Genomic DNA, 25,396 nt, shown 5'->3' with positions numbered 1-25,396 from the left:
ATTTTTTTAAAAGACCAAAAAATGCTAAATTACAATAATTGAAGAGGTATTTAAACCTTTTTTCATTTATTGATCAATAACTATTTAAAAAAAATTAAATATTAGAGAAAGTCAGCATGATTTCAAATATAACTTCAACATCTCCCAAAATATATCAATTTTATTTTTCAAAACAAACTCATCAAAATTAACTTCGAACAAGTGTCTAGTAGACATGCTATAATTATACAACTAAATTACATGTTTAGTTTTTTTTTTTTCAGTTTTCTTGTTTATGTTTTCAAAGCATCAATTTAGGTTATCTTTGTGAAGCATTTCAATTAGTCTCTAACTTTTTTTATTAATGGAAAAACTTTTTTTTTTTGATAAATAAACTTTTTTAATAATTTATAATATTGTTAAAAACATTACTTGAAATAACATTTTTTAAAATGTTAACTTCTAACTTCTAATTTTTTTATATTTTTATTTTCTCTTTTTTCTCTTTAATATATTTATTAATTTTTCCAAATACTCTCTTTAAATAAATCCTAATTTTATTATTTTATATTTTTTAACTACTTTAATAATTAATTTTATTGAACATTTATAAATTAATAATTCATCTTTTCAATTTTCAACTATCAGGTTTTAACTTTTAACTTTTAATAAATTTTTAAACTTTTAGTTAATTTTATGGAACATAACTTTAATTCTTTATATTTCTAAAATGAGTCAAAATGGTAATTTTGAAATAATGATTTTTTTATTTTATTTTGGGACACAATTTTAAACTTTTTTTTACTAATGTGAAAACTATTTTATTAAATTCACTTACATGAAAAATATGAAATTTAACTAATATATAAATAAAAAAGGATCAAACGTAATAAAAAAAATTTTCACGAAAAATGAGTTTTATGAACTCAAAAAGAATTTAATATTTATTTTTTTCGATTGCTTAGTGGATTCACTTTTCAAGTTATTTCACTATGTTTATCACTTTTTACTTCTCAAATTAATCTAAAAAAGTTTAAAATTGTGTGTCAAAATAAAATAGAAAACTATCCTTCTTTCAAAAGAACCATTGTAACCATTGTACAAGACTGACTTAACCCGCTTAGATGAGTATATATATACTTAAAATTGTAGAAAGGAAGCAACTTATGTGAATGACATGAAGAGCGGTCAAGAAATCTCAAAAACACCATCCTCTTCTAAGGTATCGTCTCTTTTCTGAATACAATTCCTCTTTTTCTTTTCTGTTTTCAATAATTTTGCAAGTAGGGTTTTCCGTGTACGAGATCCCCTGCTTTTGAACTTAGTCGTTTGATTCATTTTTCTTCAGTTTTCATGGATTCACCGAAAATGATTGCTTGTTTCTGGGTCAATTGTATTGCTTGCTCTTGTATTGTAGGTCGATCATTTTATACTGTCTGTTATGCAATGGGTGTGCATTTTTTTTTATTTTAAATGAAGCTACAGTTTACCATGGTTAAGTTGTTTTTTGATTTGCCAGTGCGTGTTGTTTTAGTGAGGAGGGTTCGGATCCCTTAAACCTGTAGTTTGTGTTCGATTCTGGAATTAATGTTTACGGGAAAACGAAAATTTACAATTGACTTATGACTTATCCCAAGGAAATGGAAAAAATGTTAATGTGCTGTGCTGATTGGGTTTGTTGATAATTGTAGAATAGTTAGTGTTCAAATGCACGAGAGGTGTGATGGGACTCAAGAAATCTCGGTGAGTTTTACTCAAATGTGCTAACCTGGGTGTGGCAGGGGTACCGCACCTATTTGTACTTGTTCCAACATGGGCTTCATTGGCTAGGGTTAGAGGTTGCCTACCCAGAGCATCAAACTGTGTTATCTCCCTTGCCCCCTAGACCTAGCGTGTATTATATACTAATTTCAAAATACAGGATCTAATCATATCTTATCTTCGTCAATCTCAGAGATAAGCTATGATTAAGTTTAATCCCTTTGATATTTGTGTATAAGGTAGGGTGATGATGGTGCAAGCCGGCGCATCTCATATAGTGGGTTGGGTCGGTTGGTCAACATCCAACCCGATAGGCAAGGTGTTGGCTTTGGTATATTGGGCTCGGCCCAATAATGACTAGAGGGTACACAGCCCCTGGCCTCAAGTGTGATAGCGCGTAGAGGCTAAAAAGTGGAAGGGTCTCCAATTGATCATTGGGCTCAGCCCAATGATGACCAGAAAGTACAATACCAATGTTCTCTAGCGAATTCCTAATATGGCTGTGGCAATCGTCCTGTGTGGCATTTCAGAAGGTGGTGCGCTACTGCTCTGCTGTTGTGCTTATTTGTGGTGGTGCTTGTGTATCTGACATGTCAAAAGGGGGTGTGTCCCTTGGCATTGCCATGCATGCCTGTTTGTCGAAAAGCACTGGTGCGTTCTAGAACTTCCTGCATTGGGCTCAAATCTCGAGCCCATGATTTTAGCAGTCCATTTAGTTGATAAGATAGTGGTTACATTGCTCATGTTCCCCAAGTTATTCCCGGTTTGGTGACCTGGCCAGGGGATCATCTGTCAGTTGTATTGACCAAATGGGACAAGGCTTCTGTAAGCGCTTGTTGAGGTCAACTTGTTTGGCCGGACGGTTCACAACCCCCAAGCATTGAGTCTGAAAGGCATGAAACTTGTTGAGGTCGGCTTGTGCAGCAGGCCGGATGGTTTAGTTAGGAATTAATATTTGCTTGATAAACTTGGATACACTAGCATTTACATTACCAATGAATGCTTAATGTTTAAATTGTTTTGGTGCTGTTAAATGTAAAGTGGTTGCTATCTGTTTCTGTCATTAAAAGGAAGGAAACTAATAGATTTACTACACACACACAAAGGCAGACTTACAACAACAACAACAACAACAACGCCTTATCCCACTAGGTGGGGTCGGCTACATGGATCAACTTCCGCCATAATGTTCTATCAAGTACATTATTACGTAATTGATCCATGTCATAGAGATTCGACAAAGTTTAACGTTGGCTGTCGAAAGCCTAACACAACCCTCTCCTTTTATCCGGACTTGGGACAAAGGCAGACTTAAAACATTGAAAATTGTAATGAAGGTTTGCATATTTCTGAAGTCTGGAATAGTTGATTGTTATTGGGTTTAATCAAAGAATTAAATGTGTGCTGCTTTCTTAACTCATGCCAAATTATTGTGACAGAGAACACTAAGCCAGGGTTCAGTTGATATATATGCTGCTCAGTGCAAAAATTGTTTGAAATGGAGAGAGATTGATACACAGGAAGAGTTTGAAGAGATTAGAAGTAAAGTGACTGAGGAACCTTTTCTTTGCAGCAGAAAGGCTAATAGTTCCTGTGATGAACCTGGTGATATTGAATATGATTCCACTCGGACGTGGGTCATTGACAAGCCTAACCTCCCGAAGACTCCACAAGGTTTTAAGAGGAGCTTGGTGCTTAGAAAAGACTACTCCAAATTGGACGCTTACTACATCACACCTGCAGGCAAAAAACTGAGAACCCGCAATGAGATTGCTGCGTTTCTAAAAGATAATCCAGAATTCAAAGGTGTGTCTGCTTCGGATTTTGATTTTTCTTCCCCAAAGATAATGCAAGACACCATCCCAGAGATTATTGAGCAGAAGGATTCTGCTAACAAGAAAGTTAAGATAGCCAAAGATGAGGTTTGAGAAATACCATCTCTAGTTTGCATGCTGCGAAAGATGGTCATTCTGGTTGGTTTTTTGGATGCTACTTTAGAGACTGTTTGAGGTAAAGCCAAAGCTTGCGGCGTCGAAAATTTTTTTGTTCTCGTGTCTTTTGTATTATATTTAAGTATGCTATTACCATGTTTGAATGTAATCGCAATTCGCACACCTAAACAGATATTTACTGCGGCTTGTGTGGTTCAAACTTAAAATGTAAACAGAACACCACAAAAGATATCAGTGTTTTTTTATGCATCCTTATTGTATTGTCTCGCACCAGACTTCTTCGTCTTTTGCTTACTTTTTCCCTGTTTTTATTTTTATTAACCTTTATTTTCTTCGTGTGACCTTTCCTCGTGAGGGGAATCGCTAATTACTCCTTAAAATCTTCCATTTGTTTCACGGGGCAGTTATGATTAATTTCACTTCAGCAACCTGCACTCGATTTCTTGCCATTGATTTCATTTAGGTAAAATAATTTATTTGATTCTTTATTTTATTTTTTTTGTTCAAATTTGATCATTTATCTTTAAGAAAGTTCATTTTAGTCCTTTATGTTTTTTTAAAACATAAAAGGTTAATTATGTTTTTGGTCATGGACTTTTTTGAATTTCACTTTTAGTCTTTGAATAAAATTTTGACTGGTCTTAGCCGTCAACCTTTATTCCAAGACCTGCAATGGAAGCCTAAGACAACATCGTCCCTGCCCTCAAGACTGCCAAAGCCCCCAAACCCGAAATTCATGAAAGCCTCCATCGAGCGCTTCCTCCTCGATGGCTCTGACACCCACGATGCCTTCCGACAATATGTGATTTTTGTTGGGTATGGTGATTTGAGGTTAGGGTTCATGGATGCATAGTGGTGTTGTGATTTTTGTTAATATTTTAGTGTGTTGAGGATCACAACGGATTGGTTCTAGATAGAATTTATTTATAGGTGTTTTTGACTAATTCATAATTGATAAATAAATCTGATGGTTGTGGTTTTTGTCTTGTGACCGTCAATTGGAAGATGAGGGAGGAGGATGGAAAAGGAAAAAGAAAGTAAAAAATTTTAAGTTTTGTGGTGATGTTTAGTGGTTAATATTTTTATTTAACTAACAGTATTAAATTTACACTTATCATTTTAATCTTTTTTTAAATATGAAAGATTAAAATTGACTTTTTTAAAAGATAAATAATTAAATTAAAACAAAAAATAAGATAAGATATCAAACAGGTCATTTAGTCTTTTATTTATTAATTATGAGAATATATGATTATTCCTACATTAAGAAAATCTAAGAAACAAATTTGTTCTAATTGAATGAACTTTATATTAAAAAAATTAACAACATCTTTGTTACTTTAATGAGTTGTTTATTTTTAGACATTATTTTTTTTTTATCATTGGAGATAATCTATATGTCATATTGGATTGCTTAAAGTAGCTTAATTATGATGTGTCATTGTTGGTCTCAATTAACATGAGATAAAAAAAAATCAAAATAGATTACTTAAACTATAACCATTAGAGATGTTATGGCATGTGCTTACCATGAGTTGCTCAAAGTTAAAAAACATTGCTTAACAAATTTTTTTATCAAAGCAAATGACTTGACAATACATTCTTTAAATAAATAATTGTTGCTTAATTAATTTGAATCAATAAAAAAATTATTTTCTGTCACAGTTTAATGTGCCTTAAGCTCAAGATAAATATTCACTCTAATAACTTATGCATTAAAATAAACTTATGTAAAATTATTAAATCTATATAACATTGTAGATCTCACAAATTTAAGATAAATAATCACATGGTGTAATAAATTACACTAAGTATTGCTAACAACATTGCTATTTTCATTAATAATTTATAAGGATAGAAATTCAAATAATAATAATAATAATTATAATCTTATATTATAAATTAAATTACCAATTTGGTTTTTATTTATTTATTTAATTGATTTAATTTGATTCTTCTAGTATTAAAAGTTTAAATTAGTCGTTTAATTTTTAATATTGATTTAATGTTGTCCTTTATGTCCAATTACGAGAAATTCTAGTATTAAAAGTTTAAATTACTCGTTTAATTTTTAATATTGATTTAATGTTGTCCTTTATGTCCAATTAGGAGAAATAATGTTAACATGTGTACGTGACACACTAAAAATTTACATGTAATTGTCATGTAGGATACTTTCATAAGAAATTTAAATGGTGCACACACAAAAGACAACATTGTATTAACTTTAAAAATTAAGTGATAAAATCATAAAATTGATTTTTTAGTAAAAAAATAGATCAAATTGAATCAATTAAATAAATAAAGGGACTGAATTAGTAATTTATCCCATATTATAACTATAATAATTATTTTTAAAATATTTAAAAATGAATTTATAAAAAATTTCAAACTATTTTAATATTATAAATTTTTATGACATCCATATAATGTGTTTCCTTTGTTTATAAAATTTAATATGATTTGATTACTTGCAGTGTATAATGGCTCAATGACATTAATTTAAAAAATATAAATGTAGCATAATGTTAAAGTAATTAAAACATCAAAATATATTGTTTAAAATGATCACAAATTATTTTCTTAAGAATATCTTTATGCTTAAAATTTAATAATTTATTAATTTAATTAAAAATTAATTATTAATTAATAATAATATAAAATATTTTATTTAGAAGAGAATATCTATTATAATAGATTATATATATATATATATATATATATATATATATTATACATTTATTTTGAATTACCCCTAATAAATTATCAGGCCAAATATTAAAGTTATAAATTTAATAATAATATTTTAACATTAATCATTAGAGCCAATAATTACAGCATCTAATCATTCATATTTCAATTTCATAGTGATATGACGCTACACTATTTTCTCATTAAAAAATGTACTCTTTAAGTAATTAACCCTTCCTTTATGGGCACACATAATATTTAGACAAGGGAAATGATTATGAGATGGAATTTTGCTAGAGGTTGAGTCAATTAGTGTGTAGCACAAATATGTGGGATGATAAAATTATGGAACAAGTATGTTAGTTTGCTTTACAACCTATGGCATAACTAGGGCTTATAAAAAAAAAATCTTAACTCATCAATCTAAGTTAAATGAGCAATGACCAAATTTAAAACAACTTAAGGCGTGAAATTTTGTTGAGCAACCATTTATTGAATCGATATTCTAATTTTAATTTAAGTTTCGGTTGACTTAATCTTGCTGTTTTATGATTTTAAGGTGAGAGAAGGGGTAGACAACAAAACATCACTCTTTTTGGTTAACTATACAAGTTTGCTTTCCTATAATTCTGGCATTGACTGTATTGTACATTGTATACATGATTTCCCCCAAAATAATCATTAGCATCAATGTTATGTATGATAACAGTCAAGAATCACGATGCCGTGCTCCCCAATCTGTTCAGAGAAATGTTTCATAACCGCATAATGAATACCGCACCAAAAATGTTGCAATATTAATCTTATCATGCAGGCATCAACTTGCATTGTATTGCTCCTGACTCCAACATCGTTCAATGTCAGTCAAATCATACGTGAGCACTGAACCTGGTTAGCTGTTAGTGACCAGAAAATGGTACACTGAAAATTCTAATCAGGTTTTGTGTACTCAAGCAGCATGTGCGGGGACCGGTATATCTTCACTAGAGTCCAGTAAAGGACCTCTTCGATTCCAAGCTCACCCTCAGCTCTAGCAGCATATATATCCTCGCAGATCGCTATCAATCTACACGAGAAACATGAAACAAGAAGTAATAAGTAATCAGGATGTATCATAAATAGGGTTAGCAACAATCTTATAGTAGTAGAATAACGCATGTTCAGTGACATCAGTTATGTTTAAGTGGCCAGACACTCTCAATGGGGAAAAAGATATGAATGGTACTGCCATCTTCAGAAAATAAATCTGTAGTACCTGTCACAGGAAGGTAGGTTCTCATACGGAATTCTCATCCTTAAGTCAGCGCATTGGAGTCTGATAAAACGTCCAACAGCTAGAACAAAGGTTATGTAAAGCCCCCATATGCTGAACTTGCTGAGTGTGTCGCCAAGAATGCCCTCTGTAGTGTTACAATATTAGAAATATTGTACAAGGCATTATTATCAGGAAATAAAATGAATCATGGACACATAAATAATGCCATGACCAACTTACGCGGTGGTGTCTCCTCAGATATTATGATTGCCATAGGTCCCGTCAAACCTCCACAAAGTCCACTCAAATTTGATGGATTAAAATCTCGGAAGGCCCACCACTCAAATTGCTCGCGATTCAAAATGAGATCAGCACTAAGAGCATTATCCTGAAAAATTGAATTTGAAGTTTCTAATAGTTATTTTGGAGCATTTTAGACAAACCAGGGTGCAATTATCAGTGAAATGAACACCAGCTCTCCTCCCTCTTCGTGACTATCACTCCAATATAAGAAAATCTAGTAGTTTCTAATCTATAACCAACAATAGTCAGAAAGAAAAGTTCCAGTGTTACTGGAAAAACTACATCAGTAGGAGCAAAAGATGGTTAGTTTCTGGCGGTCACCTATGGAATGCCAATATGCAGTTATTATACTCAAATATTCCTGCAATTAGTAATTGAAGGAAGAAACACATGGAAACAGTGTTAGCAGCACCCTCTAACACATTCTTTTTTATTGGTTAAAATTTATTGAAAACTACAAAATCATGAGTGAAGGTGAAGCTTCTTAAATAAGTGTAATCCACAAAATATTGAAATTTCCAATAAAACTCAAATAACAAAATGTGTTACTAGCATTTCTGAACTGAAAATATGTACTCGGAATCAGATTACCTCTTCCAAAGGTCTAACATCACCTGAACCAGTGACACGGAAATATCTTGGATAAACATTATAAATCCTAAAGCTGTTCATAGAGCCATTAAGAACCTTCTGAACATCAGACTGTGTTGGAAGATATTGAGGATCAACAGCTTTTTCATATTTCACAACTTCTTTCCCTTTTGGCCTGTCCCTTGAGAATATCCAGGTGAAAAAAATTTCCATGTCAGTATTCCATTCAAGGGAATGAATCAATCTGGTCCGAACAACAAGTGGAACAAGCCACAATGTACTAGCATCAGCTTGACAGCATATCAACTGGATATCATTCTTATTATATGCATCCAAATAGCCATAAGGATCGGGATTGGCATTTGAATTTAGTAAATCCCACCGGAGTCTTTCACATAGAGTAGTTTGATACAAATTCAACCTTCCACTTACTGTCTTGATATCAACCTGAAAGCTAGCATCTTTTATGGGGTTTGCAATGTTTGTCGGGTTACCGCTGCTATACATCTGTAAGGATAAAAAAGATGTAAGATGAATATGTTTATGCTACTAGAGGTGGTTGAAAAATTGCAATGTCAAACACATGAACACAAGTTTAATAATAACACAAGTTTCCAATAATATCACAACCCAACACCAGTATTCCCAGACAAAGTTGTTGAAATTTTCATTACTATTAAATTATACATATATATATATATATTTTTTTTTTTTTTTTTTTTTGAACTGCAAAGATAATTTATATTATAGTAGGAAAAGTACCAGAGGTACTACAAGAAACATAGGATAATAAAATCCTGCAAGAACAGAAATTATTAAATTATATTAGATTTGAAAAAAAATAAACATCCATTAAAATTAATAAAAACATCCATCAACATTATTTTAACAATCATTCGAAATTATTATTATGATTTTACCAAACTTGATGGTTTTGCAGGTTCCTCAGAATATGCATATTAGCTTGTAATCATGGACATATGAGATCACTAAAGATATTCTAGTTATAAATTGATAACCAACCACTTTTTCAAAAATTGATCACACTAGTTTTATTCTAGCACATTTCTTATACTTCTGGATCTTCTGGTAAAAGGTGACATAAGAAAAAGAAACCAAAGAGTACATCAATACCCAGGCTTTGCAAGCATGCAGAATATCAGAGAAACCATCATGTTTATTACACTGAAATATTCACTTAATGTTTCATCACATCACATAGACACGAGCATGCATTTATACACATACATGATAAGAAACCCTTGTTTATACTAATCATAATCTATTGGAAAAAATCCAAGTCCTACATCGGTTAAAAATAAAGCCAAGTTAGAGTATATAAGTGAGGGGCAACCCGCACCCCTTGAGCTAGCTTTTGGAGTTGAGTTAGGCATAAACTCACATTCTAAGAATTTAAGATGGTATCAAAACATATCAAAGATTAATCCAAAGGGTCACCCACCATTGTTATCCACGCACCAAGCCCAAGAAGTGTCTAGGTGTGAGGGGGTGTATTGGAAAAAATCCAAGCCCTACATCGGCTAAAAATAAAGTCAAGTTAGAATATATAAGTGAGGGGCAATCATCACCCCTTGAGCTAGCTTTTGGGGTTGAGTTAGGCCTAAACTCACATTCTAAGAATCTAAGATAATCTAACTAATTAGGGAAACAAATCATGATATCGACGAACTAACAATTCCAAAGAGATAACAAGGAAATAGAGAAACTAATCCTAGAGAGTAATCTAAGATATGATTTTGGATGTTTACATATACTTAGTACTTACCAACATTGGAGCCCATATAACACAGATTAATACAAAGAAAAGGCATATCCCATTGCAGCATTTGGTCATTTTTGTTTGCTTCTCCCCCTGTTTGTGTGTAACTCTATTTAAGACTGAATCACATTTGACAAGGTACAAACTTGCATTTATGTCCTCCAGCTAACAAAACAGGGGAAAAGATGGTGGTGTTAGTTTCTAAACAAGGCTAAATTTAGAAGCAACAAAAAAAAAAAACTGTGAAACTAGAAATATAAGCTCTTCTAAATGAATTTTCACAGGTGCTTATACATAAAGGAAAAAAAAAACTAATCTAAAAACTAAAAAGTGATGTTAACCCAAAATCAGACCTAACAGATGGGTTACTAATCTCCTAAAAGACATTCAAATGCAGAATAATGAAAACAAGTCCTGATTTCCTGTGTAATGGTATGGTCTATGAAATGATAATAAAATAAAAGTTTACGCTTTTGTTTTAAAAAACAATTTAGGAGCAGTGACAGCCATCTTAAATTATATGACTTTTCTAAATAAACAATACAGATTATACTCAGCAAAGTATTGCCATTTTTAATCTAAAGACAGGAAATTTGGTTAACTGCCATTTGTAGTTTTTCTTTTGGTCTTTCCATTAGGAATAGGTTGGTGTTACTAAACATATATAGTGGTATCTATTGTGAATTTGTGAGTATTGTCATATCTTGAAATTCTCAAGCAGTGGCCATTTTTAAATTGAATGATCAGTGACAAAAAAACTTAGATTAATATGCACATAAAACAATACACTTTTCATTGATTTCACAAAGTCTCAATTTTTATTTTCCTGCTGGCTGTTATGCAAGAAAAACAAATGAGGTCATGTGAAATTCTTCATGGGCACAAAGGTCACTTTTAGACCCTTTAAAACAAGTATTTTTTTGTTTGGGTCCTCTAACAACTATTTTGTTAATTTTGGGTACTGCAAACAATAAAGTGAAACTTCTCTCTTCAGACTAAAATTTATGATGTCTGGGTTGTTATACTCACCATCATTCAACAACAACCAAATTAAAAAGAGAATTTTTATTTAATAAATCAAAACTATTCGAGTACACTATTCACAATAATAGGGTAATACTAAAGATAAATTAATAAACATGATAGTTTATCAAAGTCGTTGCCAAAAAAATATCAAATGAGGGAAATTTCACTTTTTGGATTAAAGATTGTGATTTATAAATAAATATTTACATATACCTTTAGCCAGTCATACATGGTGAGGGACGTAGTTGTGCATGACCAGTCAAGAACACATCTTAATTCATAAAGGAAAGGCAGAGCACGATAAAGTCTATATCCTAAATAATTGATTCTTGAAACTTCACTTGTCAAAAATTGCCGATACAATGTGCTCTTGTGAGGAATGCCATATTGGATTTGTATAGCCTGAAGTCCCAGAGAAACTGCCTTTGCAAGAAATATGGCACGGAGAGCAAACTGAGCTATACGTTGGGATGGCTTCAATTGCCAATCATACTCTGTAACTGAATATGTGAAGAGAATGAGGTTGAAAATATAGAAAACCACTTTCCCCGTGGCAAATGAGCAGAGGTATATTATTCGATCAAGCACAATCAAGAAGAAGATAGCCTGAACAGAAGAAGTAACTCTTATTAGGAGTCTATATGACATTACAACTCTAGCCACACATATAAATGAAGCATGCAATAAATCGTTGCGTCATTCTAACATATATATTCAACAAAGAAACTTGGATAAGAAATGTTTCTTAAACATGCCAATGATGAATTATAGTCATTCTCTTTCAAAGTGCCATAAATTTTAACTTCCAAATTATGAAAAAGGAACACAAAATCTAAATATTCTATTTGGAAAACCAAAAGAATCATAAATGGAATAATTTCAAAGGGCCAGGACAATTTCTTGGCATTATAAACCATCATGAATCAACAATGCCAAAAGTTTAAGCCATTAAGTGAAGAAACATGAATGTTTTATAGTAGATCTCTAACATCCCCCTCCCTCCTCCTGCACAGGCCCTTTGGGCTTGAAAAAGAGAATATGCTCACCTACCATGTAATGAAATTCAGCATTTATTTAGAATGAGGGACAACAAGGATCAAACTCTAGACAACATACTTGGTCAAAGAACCTCTAATACCACATCAGGAACCAACAACTCCAAAAGCTTAAGCTGTTAGATGAAGAGATATGAATGGTTTTATACTACGTCTCTAACTATAAATATTAGAGAACTAAAATATTGACACACTTGACCTGCTTCTTTTACCCAATAAAATGTCAAATTTGTCTGAATGAGTTAAATTCTTTTAGGCCCTGTTTCCATATGCACATTATGGAAGAAGAAAATGCGAAGGTAAAATGAAATAAAGTTATGGGAGAAGTTTATTTCAGTTTGGAGTATATGACAGAGCTTCTATAAAAGTTGAAGCACATGATTTTAACTTATGGGAGAAGTTAATTCAGTTTATCTTCTTATTTTCTTCTCTTATTAGTGCTTATAAAGAATTTTATTCAAATGAGGTCGTTATTTATTTATATATTATGGAAAAACTCTTCCTGCCCTGTTAAATAACAGTAGGATAAATAAAAAGTAAAAAGTACAGACATACCATCAACATAAAGACATATTCTTTTGGAAACTGGTCTTCAAGCTGATACACTTCGAGAAACTCACTTTTATTTTTTATGACAGACTGGTAGAATATGGCAACAAGAAAGAATACAATCAGATCTGCACAAAATATGTAAGCATACAGATCAATTTCTCTCTTGCCTCCACCAATTACAGAAAGAATGCGGTAAGGGAATCCCATTTCTTCCACAAAACCAGCACGCTGAGCTTTGAGGATTTCCTTGGCCACATCAGATGCTGGAGTTAAAGACTTATTCCATTCTGTGGAAGAACAGTCAATTACAGGTGAAGCATACACAACCTCAAAAACAACCAAGGCAACATTGGGTTTCTCTTGACTTCTTTCAATGCTTTGAACATTAACCCTGCTAGCAAAAGAGCAAAGATTTGGGTTCTTTGCCTTGCACTTATCATTATGAACAATTCTGAGCACCTGATTAATTCCAGATTCAATTCTCTCTGGTTGAATCCCATCCTCTGGCCAGAAGTTGACATCCATAGACACCTGAACAAAATAAGGAGGAGATTCTGCTCCTTGTGTGAGTGATTTCCAATACCTAAAAAAGCTTATGATTATCAGTTTTACCATGTTAATAACCTGATTTAGCAGATCCCATGCTCTATCTTGCCAGTTATAACTAGTACGATCATCTTTTGCATGGAGATCAGTCCTCTTAAACTTGAAGTCAGTAGAAGACATCCATTCACCATCTTTAGGTGTTATGGAGATTTGAATGAGGGTAAATAAATAGACAAGAAAGAGAGGTAATGAACTGACAACAAATGAAGATGTGATTTTGTGTGTTGGAAAACCTAATTCTCGTAATAGGTGAGGATCGATACTCAACCCACAGTGCTGGATGACAATTTGGTACAGGTACTGAAGTAAAATATAAAGTTCTGTATAGATCAGCATGATAATCCAGAAGATGTAACTTGGACCAGTATTTACACATAAAGCATACAAGAAGAGAGCCCCAAGATACATCATTGATAGCAAACTGAAATTCCATAAGAACACAAGAACAAAGCAGCAGTAACATACAACATCATTATTGGAACACATCTGGTGCCATATATAACGAAAGATCCTTCCCAACTGCAGCCTTGCGGCATCAGAACTCTTATCTGACTGCACAGATGAAGAACGATCCATATATATATGCTGAGTTTTCTGACTCTCCATCTCGTCATATATGCTGTCCTCAATGTTTGAGTGTTCATTTGAATCAGAATCTTCTGGTGAAATATTCAGGAAGCTCACTAGGTTATTGACTGCCTGATTTCCAATGAACTGTACCTGGGAAACACCATCACCGATTAATTGTACAGCAGACTTGAGAGGGTTTTCTTTTGCTTGCCCTTTAAATTTTTCCCTTTTTCCTGAATCACTAGAAGTAGTATCAATGTCTACTTCAGTAATTTCACAAAAATCAGAATCCACTGAATGCTTCATATACTCCTCTGTTGATGGAGTTTCCACATTTGTACAAACAGATGGTTCATGCAGATTAATAGGATAAACAGAATCCTCTCTTATTGTATGATCTAGTCTACCCAAAACCTGATCTTCTTTATCAGGGATTCCAATGTCATTATTTGATGCAAGAGAAACACTCCTTCTCCTTCTCAGACCCTCATTGTTGTGAGAAAATCCATCAATACAATTAGTGGATGTGTTCATGCTATGGAGTTGTGTTTGCAGGTTAAGCATTTCTGATTTCATCTTCTCAACCTGCATATTACGCTGTTGTTTTTTCTCCTCACTTTCACGAATTTGTTGCAATTGTGCAGTTTTCCATGCAGCTTTTTTCTCTTGCTCACGCACAATAGCACCAATTTGCTCGGCTTCTAGGTAGCGGCATACATAATCAAACTCTTGCGAGGAAAACATATATGACTGAAGTGATACAAGCACAAAAATGATGATCTCTACAATTGCAGATCTTGCTGTAATCCGAAAACCATAATCATATTTATAAAAACCAATCATTTCATAAATGTTATTTGCTGTCTCACACTTCCCAGCACTTGGTCCCCCAATAAAAGGAGACTGATAAGCAAGAGAAATAATAATAACAGCAAAGTTGTATATGCGTAAGAACTTGAATATTTTGTTCTTCTTCTTCAGTATTTCAAGTCTCATGCGAAAGAATATCAGAGCAAAGGCTAGATAACCAAGATGCAAAATGTCATACTCAAGAGTTCCAGTAATCAATATTAATATCAGGACAAGATCTAGCAGATGGCAATAACAGTAAAGCCTCAAATAGTCAACAAAGGTCCACATGCTTTTAGTTTCAAAAGATAGATCTCGCCAAACAAATGTGTTCCTACGTTGAGACATAATCTGACGATATGTTGATGATCCTGAAAAGCTAGGCAGGCGATCTGCACGAAGTTTGAAGCAAGCCAGCATGAATACCACAAAGTAGCTAATCAACATCCTGGGATCATCAACAATAAGTCCTACAGCAGAAAAGACAGTGAAATGAACAGGTTATTAAAGGTCTCAATGTGCAAAATAATATATTGAAGCCTCAATAATAAGTGCCCTAAGGACACTGGCTAAGGAGTATTTAATGCATTATGTTGTACACTTCAAACTATTTAAAACAACAATTTTAGCATTCCCCTAAAATAATACATGCATATTAAATAGTGGTGGAAAGCCCCCAAGAATTTTAAGAACTGATGTCACCACTCCTTAGTTTCCATCTTTGCTAGAGGGAGATGCTCCAGATAGGAAGAAAATGACTAAATATCTCAAGTATCTAAATAAAAAAGAATGAATGAACCATATATTTAGGCTGAAAGAAAACTTTCTAATGCCCTCACACTTAAAGCATTAGAAACAAATATTAAGTATTAACAGCATGATCATGGAATTCTTCCATAGAGTGCAATTCAGAGAAGGATAAGAGAGTCCTACCGAGCCAACACTTTTGGCAATAACTGAAATGCAGAGTTGAAGTTTTCCAGCAGTCATGGCAACGAATCTCACTTGAAGCATGAGAATTCAAAGGTAACATATCCTTCCAGATGGCTAAGTATTCCAGGATGAGAATGGAAGCAAACAAAAAGACAAATATAGGCCAGACTTTGCATATAATATGTCGATTCAGAAGAACACAAGCAGCAAGCAGTGCAATATACATCATGGATATTGCATTCAACAAGGCAAAGCTTACCAGTAGTAATGATATCATGTTTATCTCAAGTCCAAATAAATTAAATGTATTTTCCATCCAAAATTTCAAATATACTTTTAAGACAGTTTTCTGTGTTTCAAATCGCTCCTTTCTCAAAGCAACAATCCGCTTTTTATTCCACTTCTGACTCTCCTTGGAACTTCCCCAAATAAACCCAAATGAATACTTTTTACTGCTACTGTCAGAAGAATCTCCTGTTTTAGAGGATGGAGTATCAAGTGCTTGGGAAAGACCAGAGGTAATAATTTGCAGTGACTTGCCTGACACCCCTTCTTTTATTGCAGACGGCAGATTTGAATTATATGATGATTTACTTTCCTCATTGCACATAGCATCATCAATGAATACATCTTCTGTGGGAACAAACAAAGGACAAGGTTCTTCCCACTGTCCTTTGCTTAGAACTGTATTTGGCATCCTCTCCAGCCAACGGAAGACATTGTATTGAAGAGTACAAGCCACAATCACTAGCACTTTTCCCCTCAATCCAGATTCTAGACCCCAAAAGCCAGGCTGGAATACGTGGAAACCCAAAAAGAGAGATATATCAGAATACTTCTGCCCAGGAAACATTTTAGCCTGCTTACCCCACATCTGAAAAACATACTCAGCTGTCACCAAAAAACCTGTGTATGCTAAGAATGATTTGGATGGGATACTAGAAGTTTTTGGTAAAATGGAGCAGAAGATGAGGCCAACCAGATACAAGAAACCAAATGCACTAATTGAGTTTAAAGATGCATAAAACAGAGCAATGAACAAGATCTTCTGGCTGTGCCAGATAATAAATCGCCTGATAAACCCAAGTGCCCCTGGTTCTAACTGATCCAAGTGATCCTGCCTGTTCTGCTTGTTCTTCCTCCTCTCATAGCTATAAAGTTGCATAACAATTAAGACTGCCAGAGATTCCCAAACATTGTCGAAAGAAGATGCTTTTGAGTCATATCCCAGATAAAAGTAGAGATCTATTAATTTGGACAACCACATCTCTAGGCTTGAGAAGCTGCTCAAGCTATATATGAAGATAAACACCAAAATTGCATACACTTTCAATGGAAGCCAAAGCTGTCTTTTTGTTCTCTCGACAAGTTGTCTTCCAATAATCCAAAGAAGGAGAAGGAATATGTAACCAAATGATATGCAATTAGGTCTCACCATGTATACTGTGAGAAGAATAGTCACAAAAGCAATGTAGGTGCCACATGATCGGTATATTGATAGGAATTTCTGCCCAATTGCACTCAGGTATGATGCTATTCTCCTTTCTGTAAAAATAAAATATGACAATGTGAAAACATGGATCACAATAAATAAGACAGAACCTGCAAAAATAATTGCACTACAAAAGACTTCATTTGCAAAAAATAGTAGGAATATATGTGCTTTGCATTTAAAGCATCATAACCAGAGTTGACTTATTATTTTCACCATCCAAGCAGAGCCAATGTGATAACTGCTAAATAATTGTGAATTTATAGGAGTTAAATAGTCAAATTTTGGCTTAAAACTAATTATTTAGCAATTATTTGTAATTAAAAGTGAGAAAATTAATTTAATTGAATTTCTGGTTGCAGATACGAAAAATGGGGTTACATTTAGCAAAAGTGGCAACAGAAGGAAGAAAAAGAAGAAATTCTGAAGCAGGCCCAGTCCAATAGGGGCGCTAAGCGCGCATCAAGCGCTAAGCGAGCAATTAACTGCAGGCGCTAAGCGTGGCGTTAAGCACGAAGGCAGAAACCGTTACGCGCGCTAAGCCCAGCTAGGTGCCCAGCGCGCGATCCAACAGAAGCACAGGCCCAGCGTGCATGGCGCGCCCAGCGCGCGATCTGAACGCGCTAAGCGCGAGGTGTGGCGCTGAGCGCGACTACGAAGGCCCATAAGCCCACTTCAGCAACTATAAATAGAGAGGCAGTCCAACGGAAACTTCACCTTGTCTCAGAGCACCACTCTCAGTACTTCAAGCCTGAGTTTTCTTTCCTCTCTCTATATTCTTTGTTTTATTAGCCCCATTCTTTCTTTCATCCCCAGTTGTAAGCCCTCAATGGCCATGAGTGGCTAATCCCCTAGCTAGGGCCTGACAGGCCTAAAAAGCCAACGATGTACAATGAGCTTCAAGAGTTACAAAGGAATTTATTCCAGGTTTTTCTGTTCTATTTCTTTTCTTGTATTCTTGCATTCATTCTTAGATCTCTTTTTGAGTTTTATTTGCTCGGGAGAGGGTAATCCCCAATAAATATTTAAGATTCAATGCATGCATCAGTTTTAGGGGTTATACGCTTGGGAAAGGGTAACACCTAATAGAACATCTTAAGAAAAGAATCCTTGGGTTAGCATTGCTAGGCATAGAATGATAACCCACTGCCCATGCATTTAAGCAACATCTAGAACTTAATCTTAATGCATTTTAACTATTGAATCTTCGCAAAGGCATTTGGGAGATAGGTAGTTAAAATAGGCTTGCCAACGTGAGGCATCAGGGGCAAGTAGTCAACAGATGTGGGTAGAACTAATATCATTTCATTGATAATGAATATTATATTTACATGCATCGTAGGCCAATTGGGTTTGTCTGGTCTTGGCATTTTTATCAATTGCTTTTCCTTTTTACTTATTTGATAGCACTCTATTCCTACTTTCATTCCTGTTTAACTACTTTACTTTCACTTACAAATTGAGAAGTATTTAATAAGTGCAATAAAATCCCTGTGGACACGATACTCGGACTTCCGAGATTTACTACTTGTAACGATTTGGTGCACTTGCCAAAGTTTCAACAAGTTTTTGGCGCCGTTGCCGGGGATCTTATTTTCGCACTTAATACTATATCAGTTTGTAAGCCCAACTCTTCTTTTCTTGGCTTATTCTATCAGCGGTAAAGTTGTGCCTTGGTGACTTGTTGGTCATGGGTTCGAATCCGGAAACAGTCTCTTTGCATATGCAAGGGTAAGGCTGCGTACAACGTCCCTCCCCCATACCTTCGCATAGCGAAGAGTCTCTGGACAATGGGGTACGAAGTTTTTTTTATTCTATCAGTACTTTCTCTTTACTTCTATTCCTTCTTTCTTTCTTCTATAATTGCACGGGTAGTGCCTTTTTGTTTTTATGCGACTTAGGACTGCATCTGGAGAAGTTGTCCCTATTAACTTGGAAATTGAAGCCACTTGTCGGCGTAACAACGCTGCAAGAAGAAGAAGGGAACAAGACACCGAAGGAAGCAGTCACACATCACCTCCTCTTTCTCCACAGCACGCTGAAATGGACGGGGAACCGGCACGAAGAGTCACCTTAGAGGATTTCTCCAACACCGCCACTCCTCAGTTCTTCACGAGCATTGCAAGACCGGAGGTGCAAGCCGCAAATATCTCCTACCCGCATTCCCTTATTCAGTTAATCCAAGGAAATCTTTTCCATGGTCTTCCAAGCGAAGATCCATATGCTCACCTTGCCTCGTACATCGAAATATGCAACACCGTAAAAATCGTTGAAGTCCCAGAAGATGCGGTACGTCTTAACCTCTTCTCTAGCAGGAGAGGCAAAACGATGGTTGCACTCTTTCAAAGGCAACAGCTTAAGAACCTGGGAAGAAGTAGTGGAAAAGTTTTTAAAGAAGTACTTCCCAGAGTCGAAGACCGCCGAAGGAAAAATGGAGATTTCCTCTTTCCATCAATTCCCGGATGAGTCCCTCAGCGAAGCACTAGACCGTTTGCACGGGCTGTTACGAAAGACACCAACACACGGATACAGCGAGCCGGTACAATTGAATATATTCATCGATGGCTTGCGACCTCACTCGAAACAGCTACTAGACGCGTCCGCAGGGGGAAAAATCAAACTGAAGACTCCAGAGGAAGCAATGGAGCTCATCGAGAACATGGCGGCCAGTGATCAAGCAATCCTTCGTGATCAAAGCTATGTGCCTACAAAAAGAAGCCTTTTGGAACTTGGCACGCAAGACGCGACATTGGCACAGAACAAGCTGTTGACGAGACAAATTGAAGCCCTTACCGAAACCCTCAGCAAATTACCTCAACAGTTACAAGCGGTAAGTTCTTCCCACTCTTCTGTTTTGCAGGTAGAAGGATGCCCCACATGCGGAGGAACCCATGAGCCTGGACAGTGTGTAAGCCAACAGGATACTTCTCGAGAAGTAAACTATATGGGCATACGAAATCGCGGATTCCAGGGTTACAACCAGGGGAACTCATCTGGATTCCACCAAGGGGGAGCAGGATTCAATCATGGGCCACCAGGATTCAATCAAGGAAGAAACTTCACGCAAGGTTCAGGGTAGAGGAATCAGGGAAACCAGTACAAGGAGCAGAGGAATCAACAACCATACCAACCGTCATACCAGCATCCTAGCCAGGACCCCAATCAGCAAGACAAGCCCACCAACATAGAAGAACTGTTACTGCAATTCATCCAGGAGACACGGTCCCATCAGAAGAGCACGGATGCAGCCATTCGGAATCTGGAAGTTCAAATGGGCCAATTGGCACAAGACAAAGCTGAAAGGCCCACTCGAACTTTCGGGGCTAACACGGGGAAGAATCCAAAGGAAGAATGCAAGGCCGTGCTGACTCGAGGGAAGAAGAAAGCACAGGAGGAAGGTAAGGTTGAAGAAGAAGACCGGACAGAGGAAGATAGGATAGAGACACCAGAGGAAAAGACAGAAGAAGAGAAGGTGGCATCACCACCTACAACCAAGAGCCAGAAAGCACGGGAAGCCAGGAGAGAAGAACTGCCAGCTCTACCACAAGATCTCCCATATCCTGTGGTGCCCACTAAGAAGAACAAGGAACGCTACTTCAAGCGTTTCTTGGAAATATTCAAGGGGCTGGAGATTACTATGCCATTCGGGGAAGCCTTACAGCAGATGCCCCTCTACTCCAAATTTATGAAGGACATCCTCACCAAGAAGGGGAAGTACATTGACAATGAGAACATTGTGGTAGGGGGTAACTGCAGCGCTATAATACAGAGGAAGCTACCCAAGAAGTTTAAGGACCCCGGAAGTGTTACCATCCCATGCACCATAGGGAAGGAGACGGTGAACAAGGCCTTCATTGACTTAGGAGCAAGCATCAATTTGATGCCCTTGTCAATGTGTAAAAGAATTGGGAATCTGAAGATAGATCCTACCAAGATGACGCTTCAGCTAGCAGACCGCTCGATTACGAGGCCTTACGGGGTGGTAGAAGATGTCCTAGTCAAGGTCCGCCACTTTACTTTCCCGGTGGACTTTGTCATAATGGATATCGAAGAAGACACAGACATTCTCCTCATCTTAGGCAGACCATTCATGCTGACTGCCAACTGTGTGGTGGATATGGGGAATGGGAACTTGGAGCTGAGTATTGACAACCAGAAGATCACCTTCGACCTCTTCAAAGCAATGAAGTATCCACAGGAAGGTTGGAAGTGTTTCAGAGTAGAAGAGATTGATAAGGAAGATGTCAGTATTCTCGAGACACCACAGTCTTCACTGGAGAAAGCAATGGTAAATGCTTTGGACTGTCTAACCAGTGAAGAGGAGGAAGATCTAAAGGCTTGCTTGGAAGACTTGGATCGACAAGACCGTATTCCGGAGGGAGAAGCCAAGTTTGAGACGCTAGAAGAGAAAGTTCCGTCCGAGAAGAAGGTAGAGTTGAATATATTGCCAGATCACCTAAAGTATGTGTTCTTGGAGGAAGACAAGCCTGTAGTAATCAGCAATGCACTCACGATAGAAGAAGAAAACAGGTTAGTAGATATCCTCAAGAAACACAGGGAAGCTATTGGATGGCATATATCGGATCTCAAGGGAATCAGCCCTGCTTATTGCATGCACAGAATAATGATGGAAGAGGATTACAAGCCAATCCGGCAACCTCAGAGAAGGCTAAATCCGACAATGAAGGAAGAGGTCAGAAAGGAGGTACTCAAGCTCTTGGAGGCGGGACTCATATATCCCATCTCTGACAGCGCTTGGGTAAGCCCAGTACAGGTGGTTCCCAAGAAAGGTGGAATGACAGTGGTGCGGAACGAGAAGAATGACCTGATACCAACAAGAACTATCACCGGCTGGCAAATGTGCATCGACTATCGCAAGCTGAATGAAGCCACCCGGAAGGACCACTTCCCTCTACCGTTCATGGATCAAATGCTGGAGAGACTTGCAGGGCAGACATATTATTGTTTCTTGGATGGATACTCAGGATATAATCAGATTGCGGTGGACCCTAGAGACCAGGAGAAGACGGCCTTCACATGCCCTTTTGGCATCTTTGCTTACAGAAGGATGCCATTTGGGTTATGTAATGCACCAGCCACATTTCAGAGGTGCATGCTGGCCATTTTTTCAGACATGGTGGAGAAAAGCATCGAGGTGTTCATGGATGACTTCTCGGTTTTCGGATCCTCATTCGACAGTTGCTTGAGGAACCTAGAGATGGTACTTCAGAGATGCGTAGAGACTAATCTAGTCCTGAACTGGGAGAAGAGTCATTTCATGGTCCGAGAGGGCATAGTCCTGGGCCACAAGATCTCAGCTAGAGGGATTGAAGTTGACCGGGCAAAGATAGATGTTATAGAGAAGCTGCCACCACCACTGAATGTTAAAGGTGTCAGAAGTTTCTTAGGGCATGCAGGGTTCTACAGGAGATTCATCAAGGATTTTTCAAAGATTGCTAGACCCCTAAGCAACCTGCTGAATAAAGATGTGGCTTTCAAGTTTGATGAAGAATGTTCAGCAGCATTTCAGACACTGAAAGACAAGCTTACTACTGCACCTGTGATGATTGCACCCGACTGGAGTAAAGACTTTGAGCTGATGTGCGATGCCAGTGATTATGCCATAGGAGCAGTCCTCGGACAGAGACACGATAAGGTATTTCATGCTATTTATTATGCTAGTAGGGTCCTGAATGAAGCACAGTTGAATTATGCCACCACGGAAAAGGAAATGCTAGCTGTTGTCTTTGCCTTGGAGAAGTTCAGGTCATACTTGATAGGATCGAAGGTCACCATTTTTACAAATCATGCTGCCATCAAGCACCTGCTCGCCAAAACAGACTCGAAGCCAAGGTTGATTAGATGGGTCCTCTTATTGCAAGAATTTGACATCGTCATCAAGGATAAGAGAGGATCCGAGAATGTGGTAGCCGATCACTTATCTCGGTTAAAGAATGAAGAAGTCACCAAGGAAGAGCCAGAGGTAAGAGATGAATTTCCTGATGAGTTTCTTTTGCAGGTTACCACCAGACCTTGGTTTGCAGACATGGAAAACTACAAAGCCACGGGAGTCATTCCAGAGGAGTACACTTGGAATCAGAGGAAGAAGTTCCTACACGACGCACGCTTCTATGTTTGGGATGACCCCCATTAGTTCAAAGCAGGGGCAGATAATGTATTGAGAAGATGTGTCACAAAGGAAGAAGCACGAAGCATTCTTTGGCACTGTCACAGTTCATCATACGGAGGACATCATAGCGGGGACAGAACAGCAGCAAAAGTGCTACAATCAGGTTTTTTCTGGCCCTCTCTTTTTAAAGATGCTTACGAGTTTGTGCGTTGTTGTGATAGATGCCAGAGAACAAGCGGGATATCACGGAGAAATGAGATGCCGTTGCAGAACATCATGGAGGTGGAAATCTTTGACTGTTGGGGCATAGACTTCATGGGACCCCTGCCTTCGTCATATGGGAATATTTACATCTTGGTAGCAGTGGATTATGTCTCCAAGTGGGTGGAGGCCATAGCTACGCCGAAGGACGATGCCAGGGTAGTAATCAAGTTTCTAAAGAAGAACATTTTCTCCCGCTTCGGAGTCCCACGAGCCTTGATCAGTGATGGAGGAACGCATTTCTGCAACAACCAGTTGAAGACAGTGATACAGCATGTGAGTCCTAGAGAATAACTGATGATACTTCTATGCCTAACAATTTTCTGCTATTCATTTCCAGAAACAATGCTCAAGATATTAGTATATCAACCACCTTGAACTAACATCAATTTAATATCATTACACATACATATATTATACACTAATAAAATGTAATTCAGAAGCACTATAAATGTTTTTGAAACATACCATAAGACAAACTTTCATCACTGTTTCTCACAGAGGAGGAAGAATATACAGACAATAGAACGGATTTGTTAAGACCAGCTTTCAAAATGCCAAATCCAATAGGAGGGCCAGGGGCATGCTGTATGATTGCTGAAAATGAAAATAACATCTCAAAACCATGGTTATGAATTGCACAGAAGCAAGCAAGCAAAGCTACTTCCAAGAAATCCCAGGCACTATCTTCTTTACGGAGACCTGCAACAATTCATAGAACATGAATCTCCCATGTCCTTGTCATTTAATAAGTGGGAAAGCATATGGATATGGAATTGATATAATTTCAAAAAGTATAAACTAACTAAAATCCATCAATACCTAATTGCATTACAACTTCCATGCTTAAAGAGCCTTTTTTCTCCAGCGCAGTTGAGATCAAATTAATTTGAAGAACATACAACAGTGAAAAATGAATCTCGCATAAGAGAATCAAAGCTTGTCTCATCTTTCTACTGACATCATGGCTCAAAAGGTACATCAGGAAGAATATCACTGAAGAAACGACATAATAGAAGCTAATCAATAAAGTAGCATAGGATACAGTCACACAATAAACTGCATTCTACAACTTAATTAATGGCTAACAAGAAACAAGATAAATGACCATGAATCATTTAAATGGATTAAATGCAACATGAACATGTAAGGATTTGATAAAACATACTATATACAGCATGGATGAAACCAGGTTTTATAGCAATGAAAAAGATCAATGTCAGCATGATAGCCCGAGAGCATTTGCGCAGTCCCCATGCAATTGTTGCCACAATCAATACCTTAGTCTCTCCCTCCACTGCAGATAAGAAAGATATGATGACATAAGAGGGGGGAAATATCTGAAGTCAGAAAAAAAAAGATCAAAATCAACAGAAAAAAAAATGGAACAAGTAACTCAGTACTATTATGATGTTCAATCCAGAGTGAAACATCTAAAAAATTTCCAGATATAAAAAGCAAAAAAGCTCCAATCATAAATTAAGAAATCAAGTTCATATCCATAATAAGTAAGCACCAAAAAAGGTAAATACACAATTTTCAGCGTAATTCCATAAGACCTCATTAAAAAATTATGCAGACAAACACAAAACTGTTTCAAATTTTGGTAG

General features: G+C 36.4%; 2 protein-coding genes across 7 annotated transcripts in view; one reads left to right on the top strand and one right to left on the bottom strand.

The window, feature by feature from the left end:
• Positions 1-1,045: 1,045 nt before the first annotated feature.
• On the top strand, positions 1,046-3,945 carry LOC100802350 (methyl-CpG-binding domain-containing protein 4-like). 2 transcript variants are annotated; one of them, NM_001252946.2, is given in 2 exon segments: positions 1,046-1,201; positions 3,180-3,945. In NM_001252946.2, coding segments are annotated over 2 exon segments (534 nt in total). In that variant the 5' UTR covers positions 1,046-1,156; the 3' UTR covers positions 3,669-3,945.
• A 3,030-nt stretch (positions 3,946-6,975) lies between these two features.
• Positions 6,976-25,396, bottom strand: part of LOC100792646 (piezo-type mechanosensitive ion channel homolog) — a 35,813-nt gene continuing 17,392 nt past the window's right edge. For 4 of the 5 annotated variants that reach the window (XM_006575029.4, XM_006575030.3, XM_014767349.2 and 1 more), the window contains 11 exons: positions 24,955-25,083; positions 24,609-24,782; positions 24,255-24,488; positions 15,904-17,448; positions 12,949-15,440; positions 11,552-11,944; positions 10,319-10,477; positions 8,533-9,039; positions 7,879-8,026; positions 7,639-7,783; positions 6,976-7,449 (listed from right to left, as the gene is read on the bottom strand). In XM_006575029.4, the coding sequence (XP_006575092.1) occupies positions 7,314-7,449; positions 7,639-7,783; positions 7,879-8,026; positions 8,533-9,039; positions 10,319-10,477; positions 11,552-11,944; positions 12,949-15,440; positions 15,904-17,448; positions 24,255-24,488; positions 24,609-24,782; positions 24,955-25,083 (6,062 nt within the window). In that variant the 3' untranslated portion in view covers positions 6,976-7,313. Of the gene's footprint in view, positions 7,450-7,638; positions 7,784-7,878; positions 8,027-8,532; positions 9,040-9,994; positions 10,074-10,318; positions 10,478-11,551; positions 11,945-12,948; positions 15,441-15,903; positions 17,449-24,254; positions 24,489-24,608; positions 24,783-24,954; positions 25,084-25,396 lie in introns of those variants that run through there. The other variant, XR_001384810.3, reaches the window with a different exon arrangement.

This window comes from Glycine max, chromosome 2 (genome assembly GCF_000004515.6).
Source record: "Glycine max cultivar Williams 82 chromosome 2, Glycine_max_v4.0, whole genome shotgun sequence".
In the NCBI taxonomy this organism is placed as follows: domain Eukaryota; kingdom Viridiplantae; phylum Streptophyta; class Magnoliopsida; order Fabales; family Fabaceae; genus Glycine; species Glycine max.
The sequence above is the reverse complement of the archived record's forward strand: the minus strand, read 5'-3'. Positions and strand labels throughout refer to the sequence as shown.